This window comes from Typha latifolia, chromosome 1 (genome assembly GCF_019914945.1).
Source record: "Typha latifolia isolate L0001 chromosome 1, TyphaL0001v2, whole genome shotgun sequence".
NCBI lineage: Eukaryota > Viridiplantae > Streptophyta > Magnoliopsida > Poales > Typhaceae > Typha > Typha latifolia.
In genome coordinates, this window is record NC_133086.1 from 17,449,838 (window position 1) to 17,465,586 (window position 15,749).

Genomic DNA, 15,749 nt, shown 5'->3' on the forward strand with positions numbered 1-15,749 from the left:
ATGCGACCTTAGATTGACTACTAACTGATGGGTTTGGGCCTGTGAAATTAAATCCGCTTGGTAAATATTAGATCCGCAAACATCAACAAGAATCGGCATTGGTAGTTTAGCCACATGATCGCATATCCAAATTGAGGAGTGCATACAAAATAATTGAATTCATCATCTTATTTGGTGAAAGAGAGAGGTGAGATAGACTCATAATTAAGAATTTCATTAGTCATAGTATGTATGTGATAAGTATATATAGAGACAAGAAAGAATTCCTTGAAAAATGGCAGTTGGTTTTTGGAAAATTGAAGTTAGATCAGATACAAACAAAATACGTTGTGTAACGAAATGACATAATTAGGATAAATTAGATGTCCAAATTAAGGGTGTAAATATATCGGAGTTAGTTGGGCCTACCTAAGCTAGGCTTGATAGCAAACTTTTCTCAGCTCAAATGTAACTTGTCTCTTATTAAAAAAAGCTCGAGCTTGGCTTGATAACTTAATAAAATTGTAGGAGAAGGCTGAGGAAGACGAAGAGGCACTCGATTCAATTGTGAGAATACATCTTCAAGTAAAACTTCACAATAAACGTGTACATGTGAAATGAGAAAAAAGATCAGGGGCTTCGAGGAGGAGCCAAGGGATATACATTAAAGCTATATTAATCGAGTCTTAATCGAGTCAAGCTCGATTGAGTTTTAATCAACTCAACGAGCAATTTTGATAGCCCTAGTCTAGATTGTTGAATCTCACACACGTAAGTTTTACACACGTAAGTTTTGATAAAACTAGTTGTTGAATCTCACACACTTTCACTTTCCTATTTCACTTTCTATCTCCACCATGCATCTCCCATTAGAACTCTTATGAATAATCTCTAATAATTTCTAGCTTCCATTATCCAACGTAAGCATAAGATCTAATACGTCGTTGTTAATAACTATGAAATTTCAGATACTCTCTTTCCAGGCATTACCAACGCAATTGATCAATCAAAACGTACTATTTATTGTCTTTATATACACATTTTTACATATATATATTGGTATGCACTGAATTCTCTAATCACAAAAAGATTACTCATCTGACATTTTATTAGTATTAATAAAAAGATTATAAAAAACTATTCTACCTTTTAACTTTCTATTTTATTTTTTTAAAATAAAGATAATAAAAATTCTAAAGGATTTAATGTTAATCATGTGATATTTGGCACGCTATCAATAAAAAAATATTTTAAAGATTTTTTGAACTAAAGGATCAATGTGTAAAGAAAAGTGAGAAATTATATATAAAAATGGACAATAGTAAGAGGGTCTTAAATTTTATTATCTTCCAAAGTATCCAAATGACATATATATATATATATATATATATATATATATATATATATATATATATATATATTTTTTTTTTTTTTTTTTTTTTTTTTTTTTTTTTTTTTTTGAGAGAGAGAAAAATAATCTAAATGACAATATTAATAGGGGGACTTAAACATAAGAAAGGATGGTATCATTAGACAATCAGATTACGTGGCTCTACTGATTCATCCACAAGTCCCACGTACCATTCCGAGCATTGCCGTACAAGTTGCCACGCATACATGGACATAGGATTATTGAAATCCACCTGTCAGCACGTTGCATCACCACGTCATTTATCGGTCTATCTCAACCGCCTATTTCGTACTACCTGGAGCCCCTCGCGACGTCCAGAATACTAACCTTAGTCAAAAGACTCAAAACAGAACCCGTTTCCAGATCGGCCCTCGGCATTCTTCTCGAGGATACAGGGCTCACCCGTATATTCCACCAAGTTCAAGGGTATTTACTCAATAATAATAATAATAATAATAACAATAATCCTTTCCATCACTCTGGAAACCTCCTCCGCCTTCTTCACTCTTCGGAAACTATCTCAACAATTCCCATCACGCCTATTAGTAGCATCATCTCCCGCCGTTGGCATCCACTGTAATTTTATCTAAGTCGCAAGAAGAGAGCTCAGGAAGAAGAGTAGCAGGAAGCAAACAGGCAACGATGTCCAAAGGAAAGGCGATTGGGATCGACCTGGGCACGACGTACAGCTGCGTGGGGGTGTGGCTCCACGACCGCGTGGAGATCGTCCCCAACGACCAGGGCAACCGCACCACCCCGTCCTACGTGGCGTTCACCGACACCGAGCGGCTCATCGGCGACGCCGCCAAGAACCAGGTCGCTATGAACCCCCACAACACAGTGTTCGACGCGAAGCGCCTCATCGGTCGCCGCTTCACTGACCCCTCCGTCCAGGGCGACATGAAGCTCTGGCCCTTCAAGGTCGTTCCTGGCCCGGGCGAGAAGCCCCTCATTGTCGTCACCTACAAGGGCGAGGACAAGCGCTTCTCCCCCGAGGAGATCTCCTCCATGGTCCTCTCCAAGATGCGCGAGGTTGCCGAAGCCTTCCTCGGCCACCCTATCAAAGACGCGGTCAGTATTAATTAAAACATCTTGCTCTGTTTTCTCTAAAACTTTAAAAAAGCATTAATTTCTAAGTTGTTTTATTTATTTATATATTTATTTTTGGGTAGGTCGTTACTGTCCCTGCTTACTTCAACGACTCGCAGCGCCAGGCGACTAAAGATGCCGGCTCCATCGCGGGCCTTAACGTGATCCGCATGATCAATGAGCCCACCGCTGCCGCCATCGCCTACGGGCTCGATAAAAAAGCAGGGCGCACCGGGGAGCGCCACGTGCTCATCTTCGACCTCGGCGGCGGCACCTTCGACGTGTCCCTCCTCACCATCGAGGAGGGCATCTTCGAGGTCAAGGCCACCGCGGGCGACACGCACCTCGGCGGGGAGGACTTCGACAACCGCCTGGTGAACCACTTCGTGTCGGAATTCCGGCGCAAGAACAAGAAGGACATCAGCGGCAACGCCCGCGCCCTCCGCCGCCTCCGCACCTCCTGCGAGCGCGCCAAGCGTGCGCTGTCCTCCACCACCCAGACCACCATCGAGGTCGACTCGTTATGCGAAGGAATAGACTTTTACGCCACCATCACCCGTGCCCGATTCGAGGAGCTCTGCATGGACCTCTTCGTCAAGTGCATAGAGCCCGTGGAGAAATGCCTCCGTGACGCCAAGATAGACAAGGGCCAAGTCCATGACGTCGTGCTCGTTGGCGGCAGCACTAGAATCCCCAAAGTCCAACAACTACTGCAAGACTTGTTCAACGGGAAGGAGCTCTGCAAGAGCATCAACCCCGATGAGGCCGTCGCGTACGGAGCGGCGGTGCAAGCTGCGATACTAAGCGGGGAAGCGAACGAGAAGGTGCAAGACTTGCTCCTCCTCGATGTCACTCCGCTTAGCCTCGGGCTCGAAACGGCCGGCGGTGTCATGACGGTGTTGATCCCTAGGAACACGACCATCCCGACCAAGAAGGAGCAGATCTTCTCCACCTACTCCGACAACCAGCCTGGAGTCCTAATCCAAGTGTACGAGGGCGAGCGCGCGAGGACCAGAGATAACAACCTCCTCGGCAAGTTCGAGCTCACCGGAATCCCGCCCGCTCCCCGCGGCGTACCGCAGATTAATGTAACCTTCGACATTGATGCTAACGGGATCTTAAACGTCTCCGCGGAGGACAAGACCGCCGGGGTGAAGAACCGGATCACGATAACGAACGACAAGGGGAGGCTGAGCAAGGAGGATATCGAGAAGATGGTGAAGGAAGCGGAGAAGTACAAGGCTGAGGACGAGGAGGTGAAGAAGAAGGTGGAGGCGAAGAACTCGCTGGAGAACTACGCATACAACATGAGGAATACGGTGAAGGACGATAAGATCAAGGCGAAGCTGCCGGAGAGCGAGCGGCAGAAGATCGAGAGTGCGGTGGAGGAGGCGATCTCTTGGTTGGAGGGGAATCAGCTCGCCGAGGTGGATGAGCTCGAGCATAAGTTGAAGGAGTTGGAAGAGGTCTGTAACCCGATCATCTCAAGGATGTATCAAGAAGGTGGCGGCGCGGCGGCTGGGGCCGGGGAGGGAATGGACGGAGATGAGCATGGAGGAGCTGGCCGGTCCGCCGGTGGGGGAGCTGGGCCCAAAATTGAAGAGGTGGACTGAGGGTATTTTAGGAGTAGTAATCATGTGGTTTAGGGTGGTGTTTAGTGGGTTTAGAGTTCTGCTTAGTGTGCGGTGTCTTTATGTCGTTCTTTTTACTTTCATGTTCGGTAGTGTTATGGTAGGTATATGTTGTAACTACTTGTTCAGTGCATGAAGTGGACCTCCGTGTTGTGGTTTAAATGTTTTCTAGCTAACAAAAGATGAAGTTAAAACATATGTAATATTATTTAAATTAAATTCAATCAATCGCTGTTCTTCTGATATGTTGAGAGAAACGTGCAACTCATTAGAAATTCGGAAAACGTAAAATTCAAACACGACGACCTAAATTTGCCGAGATATAATTTTCTTCAGCCAGGATGGAATCTAAGACAATCGGGGTTGACTTTATATGCACAGTGGCTGGACTCACATTACTAGATTCCCTGTACCTCTTAATATCTCGTTGAAAAACATTTGGATGAGAATCATTGTCCAGCTGATATAGATCTAGAAATCTTATCGTCGATCCATATTTTTTAAGGAAAATATGTAGGTAAAAGCACAAATAAAATACAAAATAAAACAAACACTAATAGATTTACAAACGTAGCCTACAATTTCATCAAAATCCGGCCCAAATTGAACTGGACTAAACCCAAGCTGGCCCTTAATCCCCATCACTAAATGGGGCTATTTTTTTTCACGTTTCTCAATTTGATCTCATAAACTTGTTGAATACTTCTCTCTCTGTTTGAAAGTCCTGGAAGTGTTCCGGCACTTATAGAACACATCCCTTGTTACCTGGAACGTCCTGAAAGTATTCTAACACTGGTACAGAACTCTTTACTCCGCAAAGTTAAAAATCATTTGACTCTCATTCATTCTCATACACAAGATTCTAGATACATCAAAATGAAGTTTTGTCCACTAATTACCACTTTTAATACTTAACCTTAGAAATCAATATTTTTCATTTATCTCAAGTTATGGGAATAAATTTTTTCATAAGGTTTGATTAGATTATAGTTTATCTATCAAACTGCAGAGCATGACTTGATATTTGTTTAAAAGATATGGTGCTCTATTTGTAAATAACAAATAAACGTATATTTTTTATAATGCAGTTTAAATACAGGGAATTATTTATAATTTTGTAAAACAAAAGTCAATATTGTGGTCAGCACCGGCAGTTTAACGCAGTTAAGCTGGCCCTAAATAGCGGTTAGCACGTCTTCACTAAATATTATTCTGACTTCAAGATTCAACGGCTCCCCCAAACCGCTATTTAATCAATAATTTCAACCCATCTAATGAGAATATTCTGTGTTCTAAAAAGTAAATAAAAAGGAAATCCATAATTTTAATTCATTGTTTACTTTTGTTTAAATAAACCGGTTTCGGAGGTGCTACAAAAATCATTATCGTTGTCAATTTTGAGAGTTTCGTTTTGTGCCAAAACAAACCTAATCCTCAGTTCATTTCAAGTAGTTTTTTTTATATATAATACTTTATATTTTAGTAAAATTATAGTTTACAACTTACATTTTTGTTATTTATAAATTCAGTTATATAATTTAGTGAATATCGACATAAAAATATCAGATTGTTAGATCTGTTAGCTAAACTTAACAAAACATCTAAATTAAGTGAACTATAATAAAAGAATTCTGAAAATATCCTCAACCAACTATACTAAGAGTATTTCAGTCATTTTATAAAATTTTTTTAAATTATTTTAGAGATAAATATTTCTACTTAATGGAGTATTCTTACGATATTAGTTTAAATATAACTTAGAATATTTTCTAGAGTTATTCACTAAATCATATAACTATATTTATAAATAATAAAAATATAATTTATAAATTATAATTTTATTAAAAAGTAAGGTGTTATTGTGACGAACTAGATTTGGAACGATTCTTTTGTAAGAAAATTATAAAAATTTAGGTGGAGGTTCCTCGTAAGTTAGGTTTTTAATGGCTTTGATTTCATCTAAATTGGATATCGAAATGAAAAGTTAAAAATAAAATAGTGGGGATAAGTCAGAGATGGCATAATGATAAATATTTGATATTGTGGCGGTCATGGTGGAGGGTCGTATTATAGGGTGACTACTAGAGATAAGAGCTGTCTAGGATTTGAATATACTTCTACAAAGATTATTCAATTTATTTTAAATTTAAAATAATAAGATAAAATTAAATAACTAACTTAATAACTCGAATTTGGTTTTGTTTGCAAGAGAGTTCGATAGACAATTATGAGTATATGGACCAGCACTATTCATGACATTGTCCATGTGTGATGTGCCCTTGCCTCTCCCTTCTGTCCCGTACCAAAATAGTCATCTTTAGAAACTTATCTACGAATAATCAGTCCACCCCCAAATTCAATGTCAAAATGACTATTTTTTTATGTGCTAAATATATCAATGCTTTACGTGGCAATTAAAATCCTATTTTCTCTATCTCTCATTCCTATACTAACTATTGTGTATAAGAGGATTTTAGTAGCACAGAATAAGCATTGATATATTAAACAGTTTAGATTAAAATAAATCATTATACTTACTAGTATTTTTGGTTTTAAGATAAAATGCTAAATACTTTAGTATTTTTCTGTAGTAACTAATGTATTTAACATAGACTTATTTACGAAAATATAGTATAAGTTTTGAAGTAAGTTCACTGAAGATCTAAAATTGAGTGGTTGTGCGGTGGTAGTAACCGATCTAGTTTTAATTATTCTTTATTTTATTAGAGATTATACTACTTCCGTAAATAAGTTTATGAGTAAGGCCTATTACGGTAAAAAGAACTCGGTCACCATCCTACTTTCCAAAAGGAAAAAAAAACCCTTTCCCGTTTACAAATACCTCAATCTGGAGAGAGAGAGAGAGAGAGTGAGAGAGAGAACAATGGCAGTGGAAATATTGGAGTCTAGCCTCGTCCTCCCCAGAGAGGAGACCCCAAAGAACGGCCTATGGGTCTCCAATATCGACTTAGTCGCCGCTCGGGGCTACACCCCGACGATCTACGTCTACCGATCCCACGGCGGACCGGGTTCGTTCTCGCCCGAGGTTCTCAAGGCGGCTCTGGCCAAGGCCTTGGTGGTCTTCTACCCCTTGGCCGGCCGGCTCGGGTTCGACCGGACCGGCCGGGTCGAGATCAGTTGCACCGGGGAGGGGGCCAGGTTCATCACCGCCCGGTCCGATTCCTACACCGTCGATGATTTCAAGGACTTCGCGCCGACGGCTGAGATGCGGCAGAAATTCGTGCCCGCTGTGGACTCCGCTGATCCCCCCTGCATCATGCTTATGCTACAGGTACACGCATAAAATTATTATGGGGATTTTTTAGATTAATTTCGATCAATTTAACTTAATCGTCAATGTTACATTTCCATGACGGTACTTCTTAGACTAACAATCTTTTTTCTTAGACATTAAACTATGATCAAACGGCTGAAATGATCACTAATGAGTACAGCCGACGATATGCCATATGGATTGTTGTATGATTGGATTGACAGAATGGAGAGTATTTGGTACTTTTCGTCGTCTGCTAAACTAATGCGAGATTAGATGGGTTAGATTATTCGCTAATTAATTTGAGTTTATCATGCTGACCAATCGTCTGAAATGATCACTAATGAGTACAGCCGACGATATGCCATATGGATTGTTGTATGATTGGATTGACAGAATGGAGAGTATTTGGTACTTTTCGTCGTCTGCTAAACTAATGCGAGGTTAGATGGGTTAGATTATTCGCTAATTAATTTGAGTTTATCATGTTGACCAATCGTGAGAGGTCATGACATTGCAGACATTGCTATTTAACTATGGATTCAGGGGGTACTGGGGGGCGGTGTTTATTTATACTAATATACTCTTTGCCATTCTGGACAAGTGGGCTCTTTTATATCATTTTCTTTGAGGTTAGTGACGACGCACATGATAATACTCTTTAAAAAGAGAGTTAAAGTTCATGTATATATATATATATATATATATATATATATATATATATATATATATATATATATATATGTAGTTAGTGAGGATAACCATATGTATTGTTTTATTTTGTTGGGTTGTAGGAAAGAAATATTCTCAAGATATTGTGCCATGTACAATATTCTTGAGAATATTAAAAGTTATGATAATAGTTATTAGATGATACTTTTGTTTGCTTATGTTTCCTACTTGATTTTGACTGCAATACATACATATTTGAGAACTATAGTTTGATCACGATTGAGCTGCATGTTTTAGAAAGTAAGCGTTGATTAATTAAGAATTGTGTGATCGTGGTAGCAAAGAAATAATCTGCACTGATGCCATGAGAACAAAGCTAAGTTTGAATCGTTCGATGCCTTGAGTTACAGAAACTTGAATTTTAAAATCATTACAATACTCGCTAAAAGACAATATTATGATCTTTTTCCACAGAGTAAGTGCGAACAATGTGCTATAATAACAAGGAAAGTGGACCCAACTAATAAATGGTTGACCATTCTCTACCGCTAGTATATTTAAGTAGTGCATTTAACGTGAAGCATTTATCCATCTATTATTATTTATAGGTCTCTTATTTTTACTAGCACTCGGTTTAAGATATTGTGCGTAGTGCTGGAGACTACGGGTGGTCGGGTTGATGTTGAGTTATTGTCTAGTTAAAACAACGAGCAAATCTGATTATTAGAGGTCATTTAAATTATAAACGAATTTATTTGGGTTATAAACCATTTATTTAGGTAATAAATAAATTATTTAAATCATAATTGGTTTATTGCTTTATAAATATATTGATAAGTCATAAAAGGGGTTGAAGTTAAACGATTTTCTTTTCTTTCCTTTTTTTTAAACTTTAAACAAATTGAAACGGGTTGAAATTATAAATATAAATATATTTTATTTAATAATTTAGGTTAAATAGATCAATTTATTTATAATTTGAATATGATTATAAATCCAAACTTTTTAAACCCGGGTAATAGAAGTTTATACCACTATTTGTGGGGTTTACAAATGTCATAATGAAAGCTAATGGATTATGTTTAAGTGTATTATATACTTCTAGAATATTATTTAAAGCACACTAATTATTAATATTTTGGGGGTGTTTGGTTACTACGATGTGAAAAAGAAAGTAGTCACTTTCATAAATTTATTTAATTCTGATGTTTGATTGCATAAAAAATAAATTCAATATAAAGTTTTCACCTCGTTGAACTTCAGTATTAGTTACCAAACAATCTTAACATGTATGCTATATGAAGGCCAGCAAAATAAGTTTTAACTATCAAATAATATTTAATTATTTATGTACGAAAGAGAAAGAGAGATACTGACATGTAACACGACACGAATAAAATTAGCTATTAATTACAATTCACATTCTTATCAAACCGTGTACCCAATTTATCAGGCTACGTCTCTCAAGTGCGGTGGCGTAGTCCTGGGCTTCGCCATCCACCACCTCGCCTTCGACGGCCGTGGCGCCGCCCTCTTCATCCAGACATTCTCTGCCATCGCCCGCGGCGACTCCGCCGCCATCGCCACCCTCCCTCTTCCCTTCCTTGACCGCACCATCCTCCGCGCCCGCTCCCCACCCTCCGTCCTCTTCGACCACCGGGACTGCTCCTCCAAGGTCTTCCAATCCGGCTCCCCCTCTCCATGCGTCACCGCGAATCTCAAGCTCTCCAAGGACTACCTCAGCATCCTCAAGCGGTGCTGCGGCGCCGCCAGGGTCTCCACCTTCCGCGCCATCGTCGCGCACATCTGGCGGTGCACGTGCATCGCCCGCGGGCTCGCGAGCGACGCGGAGACGCAGCTCTTCCTCCCCGTCGACGTCCGCAGCCGCGTCAAGCCGCCGCTCCCCCTAAACTACATGGGCAATGCAGGATTTCGCACAAAGGCTGTGGCCAAAGTGGGAGAACTCGTGTCGAACACCTTAGGATTTGGGGCCGAGAGGGTCCAAACTGCGATCGAGCGCGTAAACGATGGCTATGTGAAGTCGTTCGTCGACTACTTGGAGTCTGTGGACTTAGAGAGCTTGTCCAAAAGGGGTGGAATGCCGAATACTAGTCTCTGTGCTATTAGTTGGCTCGGGATGCCAATGTACGATGCCGACTTTGGTTGGGGTGAACCGGAAGTAATGTCTCGAGCCCAAATGTATGGGAGTGGGTTTGTTTATATCATGGGGGGTACGGATAAGGATGGGGAGATATCCGTGGTGATAGGATTGGAGACCGATAGCATGCAGAGGTTTAAGAAGATATTCTACGAGGAGCCGAGTGTCGTTGTTGCATAAATTGGAGTTTATTCTAGTGCTTGTTTGTTTAAAGTCACTTGGAGACTACTTGTATCAAATTCCTTTTAACACTTTGTTTATTTTAAAAATAATAATTATTGTGTTTATTTATATTTTAGAATCAGAGTGTAATAATTATTTTTGATGCAAGTGAAAGAAAAGAAAGTTAAAGTGCAGTACAAAGTGTAATTTTGATAAATAATATTTATATTTTAAAATAAAGTTTAGTTATTGCTAGGCAAAAAGTTACTCATGAAATAAACTCGGGCTTAAAGTTTTACTTGAATGGGTTTAGGATTCAAATTTATGTTAGCCTTCCTCAATTTGCTTCCATTTATGCGGCTTGATATCGTAGTAGTTTAATTTTGCTATCTGGAATGGATTTGGGCTACCAGAACCTTATCAGGCCGGAATAGAATTATACCAAGTTTGGGCCAAACTTGTAGGCCCACGTAAAAGGCCAAATTCTCTTTAGTTCTTGGAATTATTTCCTACAAAACTTTCGGCCAAAATTTTAGGCCCACGTAAATCAGTATATCTAGGGACATTCATTAAAACAATATTTTAAATAAATGAGAAATTTATATATAACACTTTTTTTTTTATAACAAAATTGCTGTTTACATCCTAAATTTTCATCATTTATAAATCGAGCTCTATAGTTTTATAAATATGTGCAGAAAACATCCTATGTTAGAGTATTTAGTTAAATAAAAAAAATTTATTTCTAAAATAACTAATTTTTTTTAATAAAAATGATTAAAATATATTTTTATACTAAAATAACTAAAGTACTCTTAGTATGACTTAGTTGAGAGTACTTTTGTTATTATTTTAGTACAGTTAACTTAAGATCTAACAACAATATATTTTTTGTACGTATTTACTAAATTATAAAGCTCGATTTGTAAATAATAAAATATACGGTATAAACGATAATTTTGTAAAAAAACTGTATGTTATATGCAATTTTCTCTAAATAAATAAGAAACTCGGAATTAAGTCGTAATATTTGGTTGTCAGGTTACATGTCAAAATCTTAAGGCCTTCTTTGTGGAGGGATTGTGTTACAGTGCTACAGGGCAAAGTGCTAAATAGTTATCATGTACGAGAAATCCGACTCATAAGGAATTCAAAAGGCTAATCGTAGTTATTTGATTAGCTTACATGAGAAGAATCTTGATTCAATTTCTTGTTAGAAGGTAACTATCATTATTATGTGCGAAAATAGTTGACTCGTGACGAGTTTAAGTTTCGAAACTAAGTCTCAGTTATTCAATATTTGTGAGAATGTCAAATCTTAATCGATTCCAAATTGGCGTCACGAAGTCTTAATTACAAGAAATTTAAAAGCAAATTGTAATCATTGTGATTTAAGAGGTCATAAGTTCAAATCTAATTTTAAGTAAATTTATTATGAATAAATTATTTGATTGTTAATGGCTTATTAACTATGAGCAACAATTTATTGGACATTGTATATTAACTTAAAAATCTAATGAACTAGCACATTTTTCCTTACTCAAAATCATATATCATCCTTTACATATTGTATATAATAATATTTTTTTGTTTTAATAAATAATATATTATTTCTCATCTTGTTTAAATTTAATTTAAAATATTTTTGAGACAATAAACGTAAAATGCAGGGATGATTGTAAAAAAAAAACGAAGAAAAAAGCAGAAAAACAAGTTACTAACTCCCAATCAAGTAGGTAAAGGCATATCAAATCAAAATCAAAATCAAAATCAAAATCAAACAAGAAAAATAGATGAGAAGACGAGTAATGTGAAATGACGAAAGAGATATATCATATATGTAGCTGGTTGCATTGGAGTTGGTGGGTAACCCAATCTTTTCAAGTGGAGGGGAAAACAAAAAAAGGAAAATAAGAAGAAGAAGAAGAAGAAGAGGAAGAGAAAAAGGATTATAAAGAGCTGCCATTGCTATCGCCATTGTTGGGGAAGTGGTTTAGCTACGTAACGTGGGTCAAAAGTGGTTGCAGTTTTCGTGACCGAGTTAATTAGCTGCTCCTCGTTCTTCTGACTCACCTACTTCAATAGTGACTGCATGGCTCGTACTCCCACTCAACTTCTTCCACGTCGCCACTACAACAACGCAAATAGTCCACTCCACGAATTACTCACTTCCACCAACCCATCCCACTCTAAATGATTAATGTTCCAATTCAACCTATACCTCTGTGTGTGTGTGTGTGTGTGTGTGTGTGTAGAGAGAGAGAGAGAGAGAGAGAGAGAGAGAGAGAGAGAGAGAGGATTTTTTATTCAGGATGTATTTGTTTAATGGAGGAAAGGGAAGTGACAATTTTATTGTCACTGAAAGTTTCTCGGATTGTTGTGATCCGACAGAAAATTTAAAAGATTTGAAAATCACCTAACTTACTTGACTTCGAATCAGTCCAATTTCCTCTTTGAAAATGGAAAAAAAGAAAGATTTTAAGTCATTACTAGTTATCAGCCAAATCTATCTTTGATCAACACCTCATCTCTAAACTATTTGTATCTGACCCTCTCATTATTCGTAAGTCTTAACCCAAGTCAATGTTTTTTTTCTAACTCTAGGAAATGAAGTTCTAAAGAACATTCTTAGAACACTTTATAGTCTATCCCCTACTAACTAAATTTATGAAAACACCATTAAGAAAATATTCTCTCTCTCTCTCTCTCTCTCTCTTTTAAAGTTTGAATTTTGTTATGGTAATTTAGACAACGATATTTTAGAAGTTAAATAGAAGAGAAAAAGAAAGACAGTACATTTACTCGGAATATTTCTATCTAGATATCATATTGTTAGAGATTGGCGAGATTGGCTGGTTTAACATAATGTTTTATACTAAAGAAACATGAGGCAGACAAAGTGGAAGAATATAGACTAATAAATTTGCTAAATTGTAGGTGTAAATTGGTCACAAAAGTCCTCACTAATAGATTTTGTGCTCTTATTAATAGTTTGATAAAAGAGTATCAAATGCTTTTATTTAAAAAAAGATTTATTATCGATAATATAATTACAACTCATGAAATCATTCATAGAGGAGGAAAAATAAATATGATAGGGGGTTTTATTGAAGCTAGATTTTGATAAGACTTATGATAAAATCATATGAGGCTTCTTGGCTGATGTTCTTAGATGGAGAGATTCTGATTCAGTAGATAAATTGGATTATACATGCTGTGTCGACAAGTTCATCTACAGTTATTTTAATAGAGAATTTGAAAAGTGTTTCAAACGTAGAAAATGTATTAGATAGGGAGATTATTTGTCTCCTTTTCTGTTCTTGTTGTTGGAAAATGGGGCAAATTACTTTGTCTGGGGGATGATATTATAATAATTGGACTAATTAATTTGCAGTATACAAATGACACTCTAATTTTTCTTTTTTTAAAGCTGAAATCATAGATCTTATGTTTTGAAATTCCTTTTGACTGTTTTGAGGCTGTCTCGTGTTTTGAGTTCTTTTGATCTATTTAGGTAAGAATGCTTGAACTATTTAACAGCAGTGTTGAGAGGCTTCTAATTAAGTACCTTCTTGGGCGAAGAAATTAGGTGAGTGAAGAAGAAAGATGCTCTTTCTGAGTAGAAGAATTACGCTTATAAATTCAGTGTTAAGTGTAATGTCATTGTATTATTTATCATTTCTTCATATGTCTGTCTAGGGTAGAGAAGATCAGATCCAGGGGTAGGAGAGGAGAGAAAAATATTATTTTCTTACTAATTGGAACAAAGTATGAAGGAGGGAGGAATTTGGAGGGCTGGGAATTATTAATTTGTAAGAAATTAACATGACATTATGGCTAAGTTGTGTGGAGGCTGCTGAATCTTAATACCAACTGTGGGCAAATGTAGTGATGGGAAGATATTATAAGAAATATGGATCAGAACTCGGAAGCCTTTAAACTAAAATGTTCTGATTGAGTATCACTTTTCCGGACAGGTGTCTTCAATCTGGTAGGATGTTCAAAGTTGAGTTGAATTGAATTGTTCATAGTGATCACAGAGTGAAAGTTTGAAAGGTTTTTTTCTTCTTTTTTTTTTTGGTAGGGAGGAGTTGGTGGCTCACTTGTTTATTAGATGCCTCTATACAAAAGCATTGTTAGCTAGTTTGATCAGTTATTTGGTTATAAAGAGAGTTCTATACAGGAGAAGAGGGACTTGTTCATTGATAAGGAGCAGATTAAGAAGGAAAGAAAATAGTGATGTTAGAATTATAACGGCTACTGCAGTTTGCAGTATCATTTGGCTTCAAAGAAATGGATGTATTATTCAAAACAAGAGCGAAAATTGGAGAACTATGGCTTACGAAATTAAATATTTATTTCTATATTGGAAGATGTTGAGGGAAGAGAGAGAGATCAAAAGTAAGGAAACTACTAGAAGGCCAGATGTCTGAGGAACCATTGTTTTTGGATGATCAGTGCAGTTGTTGTTTCCTCTGTTGTGATTATTTGGTGCTATTTTTTTTTTTGAAAAATGCTTGTCGAACGGTGATTCGCTACACTTCAAATAGTGGTTACAATATAATACATAATGAGAATAAGAGATATAATAAAATCCTATAATAAGTTTCGCTCTTCGCTGAAAAATAGACTGGCCAATAATTAACGCATAGTATCAATATGTAATAAACAAGTACTCATGTAGAAAAATATAGAGCATCGGTCTTAGAACAAGCCTCCCTCCTAACCTACCGAAACTGTCTTATAAAGAAGAAAGAACTATAAAAGACTTGGACTCAAAACGCTTCTCAATAAATAGTTGACGTCATATGACTCTTCTTAGCCAAAATAGATTCAACACCCACAGAAACTAGCCAAACCATTTGAACAAAACTCTAACCAAACATCAAAGTAAATTCAACTTAGCTACCAAGTGAAACCCTAATAGTACATCTACTCAACAACGGCTAACATGACAGCAAGACTACAACATGATAGTGAGACAACCACCTAATGATTGTCATGGTGGATCCACCATTCAACGAAAACTGAGGTAGAGGAGGCCCAACAAGGGGGCAGGGTAGGGGGGATGGCGGTGGTGACGAAGGGAGAGCGACTAGTTGCATCCTAGAGCTTAGACAAGTTAGAGGTGACAAGGACTATCATGGCGCACGGGTGACGGTGGAGATAGAATAGGGGCCGAAGAAACAACAACAGGAAGGGCCAAAAATTGCCATTAGCAATGATCAGAGTGGGGACGATTGGGTTGGAGGCTGCGCCACTGAGTAACGAATTCCGATGGAGAGAGAACCGAAAAGAGAGCGGAGCGAGATCTTGACGAAGATGGGGGCAAGGAGAGTGTAGAGTGAGAAACAAGTTAGAGGCAAAGGAGGC

The 15,749-nt window shown here is 37.6% G+C and overlaps 2 protein-coding genes across 2 annotated transcripts; both read left to right on the plus strand.

Annotated features, from left to right (window-relative positions):
* The first annotated feature begins 1,922 nt into the window (after positions 1-1,922).
* Positions 1,923-4,272, plus strand: LOC140798602 (heat shock 70 kDa protein-like). Its single transcript, XM_073152502.1, has 2 exons — positions 1,923-2,461; positions 2,563-4,272. Exons 1-2 carry the CDS (start codon positions 2,033-2,035, stop codon positions 4,090-4,092), a joined length of 1,959 nt encoding a protein of 652 aa, XP_073008603.1. The 5' UTR covers positions 1,923-2,032; the 3' UTR covers positions 4,093-4,272.
* A 2,672-nt stretch (positions 4,273-6,944) lies between these two features.
* Positions 6,945-10,505, plus strand: LOC140798605 (putrescine hydroxycinnamoyltransferase 1-like). Its single transcript, XM_073152518.1, has 2 exons — positions 6,945-7,402; positions 9,510-10,505. The coding sequence occupies exons 1-2, from the start codon at positions 6,995-6,997 to the stop codon at positions 10,392-10,394; spliced, it is 1,293 nt and encodes a 430-aa protein (XP_073008619.1). The 5' UTR covers positions 6,945-6,994; the 3' UTR covers positions 10,395-10,505.
* Positions 10,506-15,749: the final 5,244 nt, after the last annotated feature.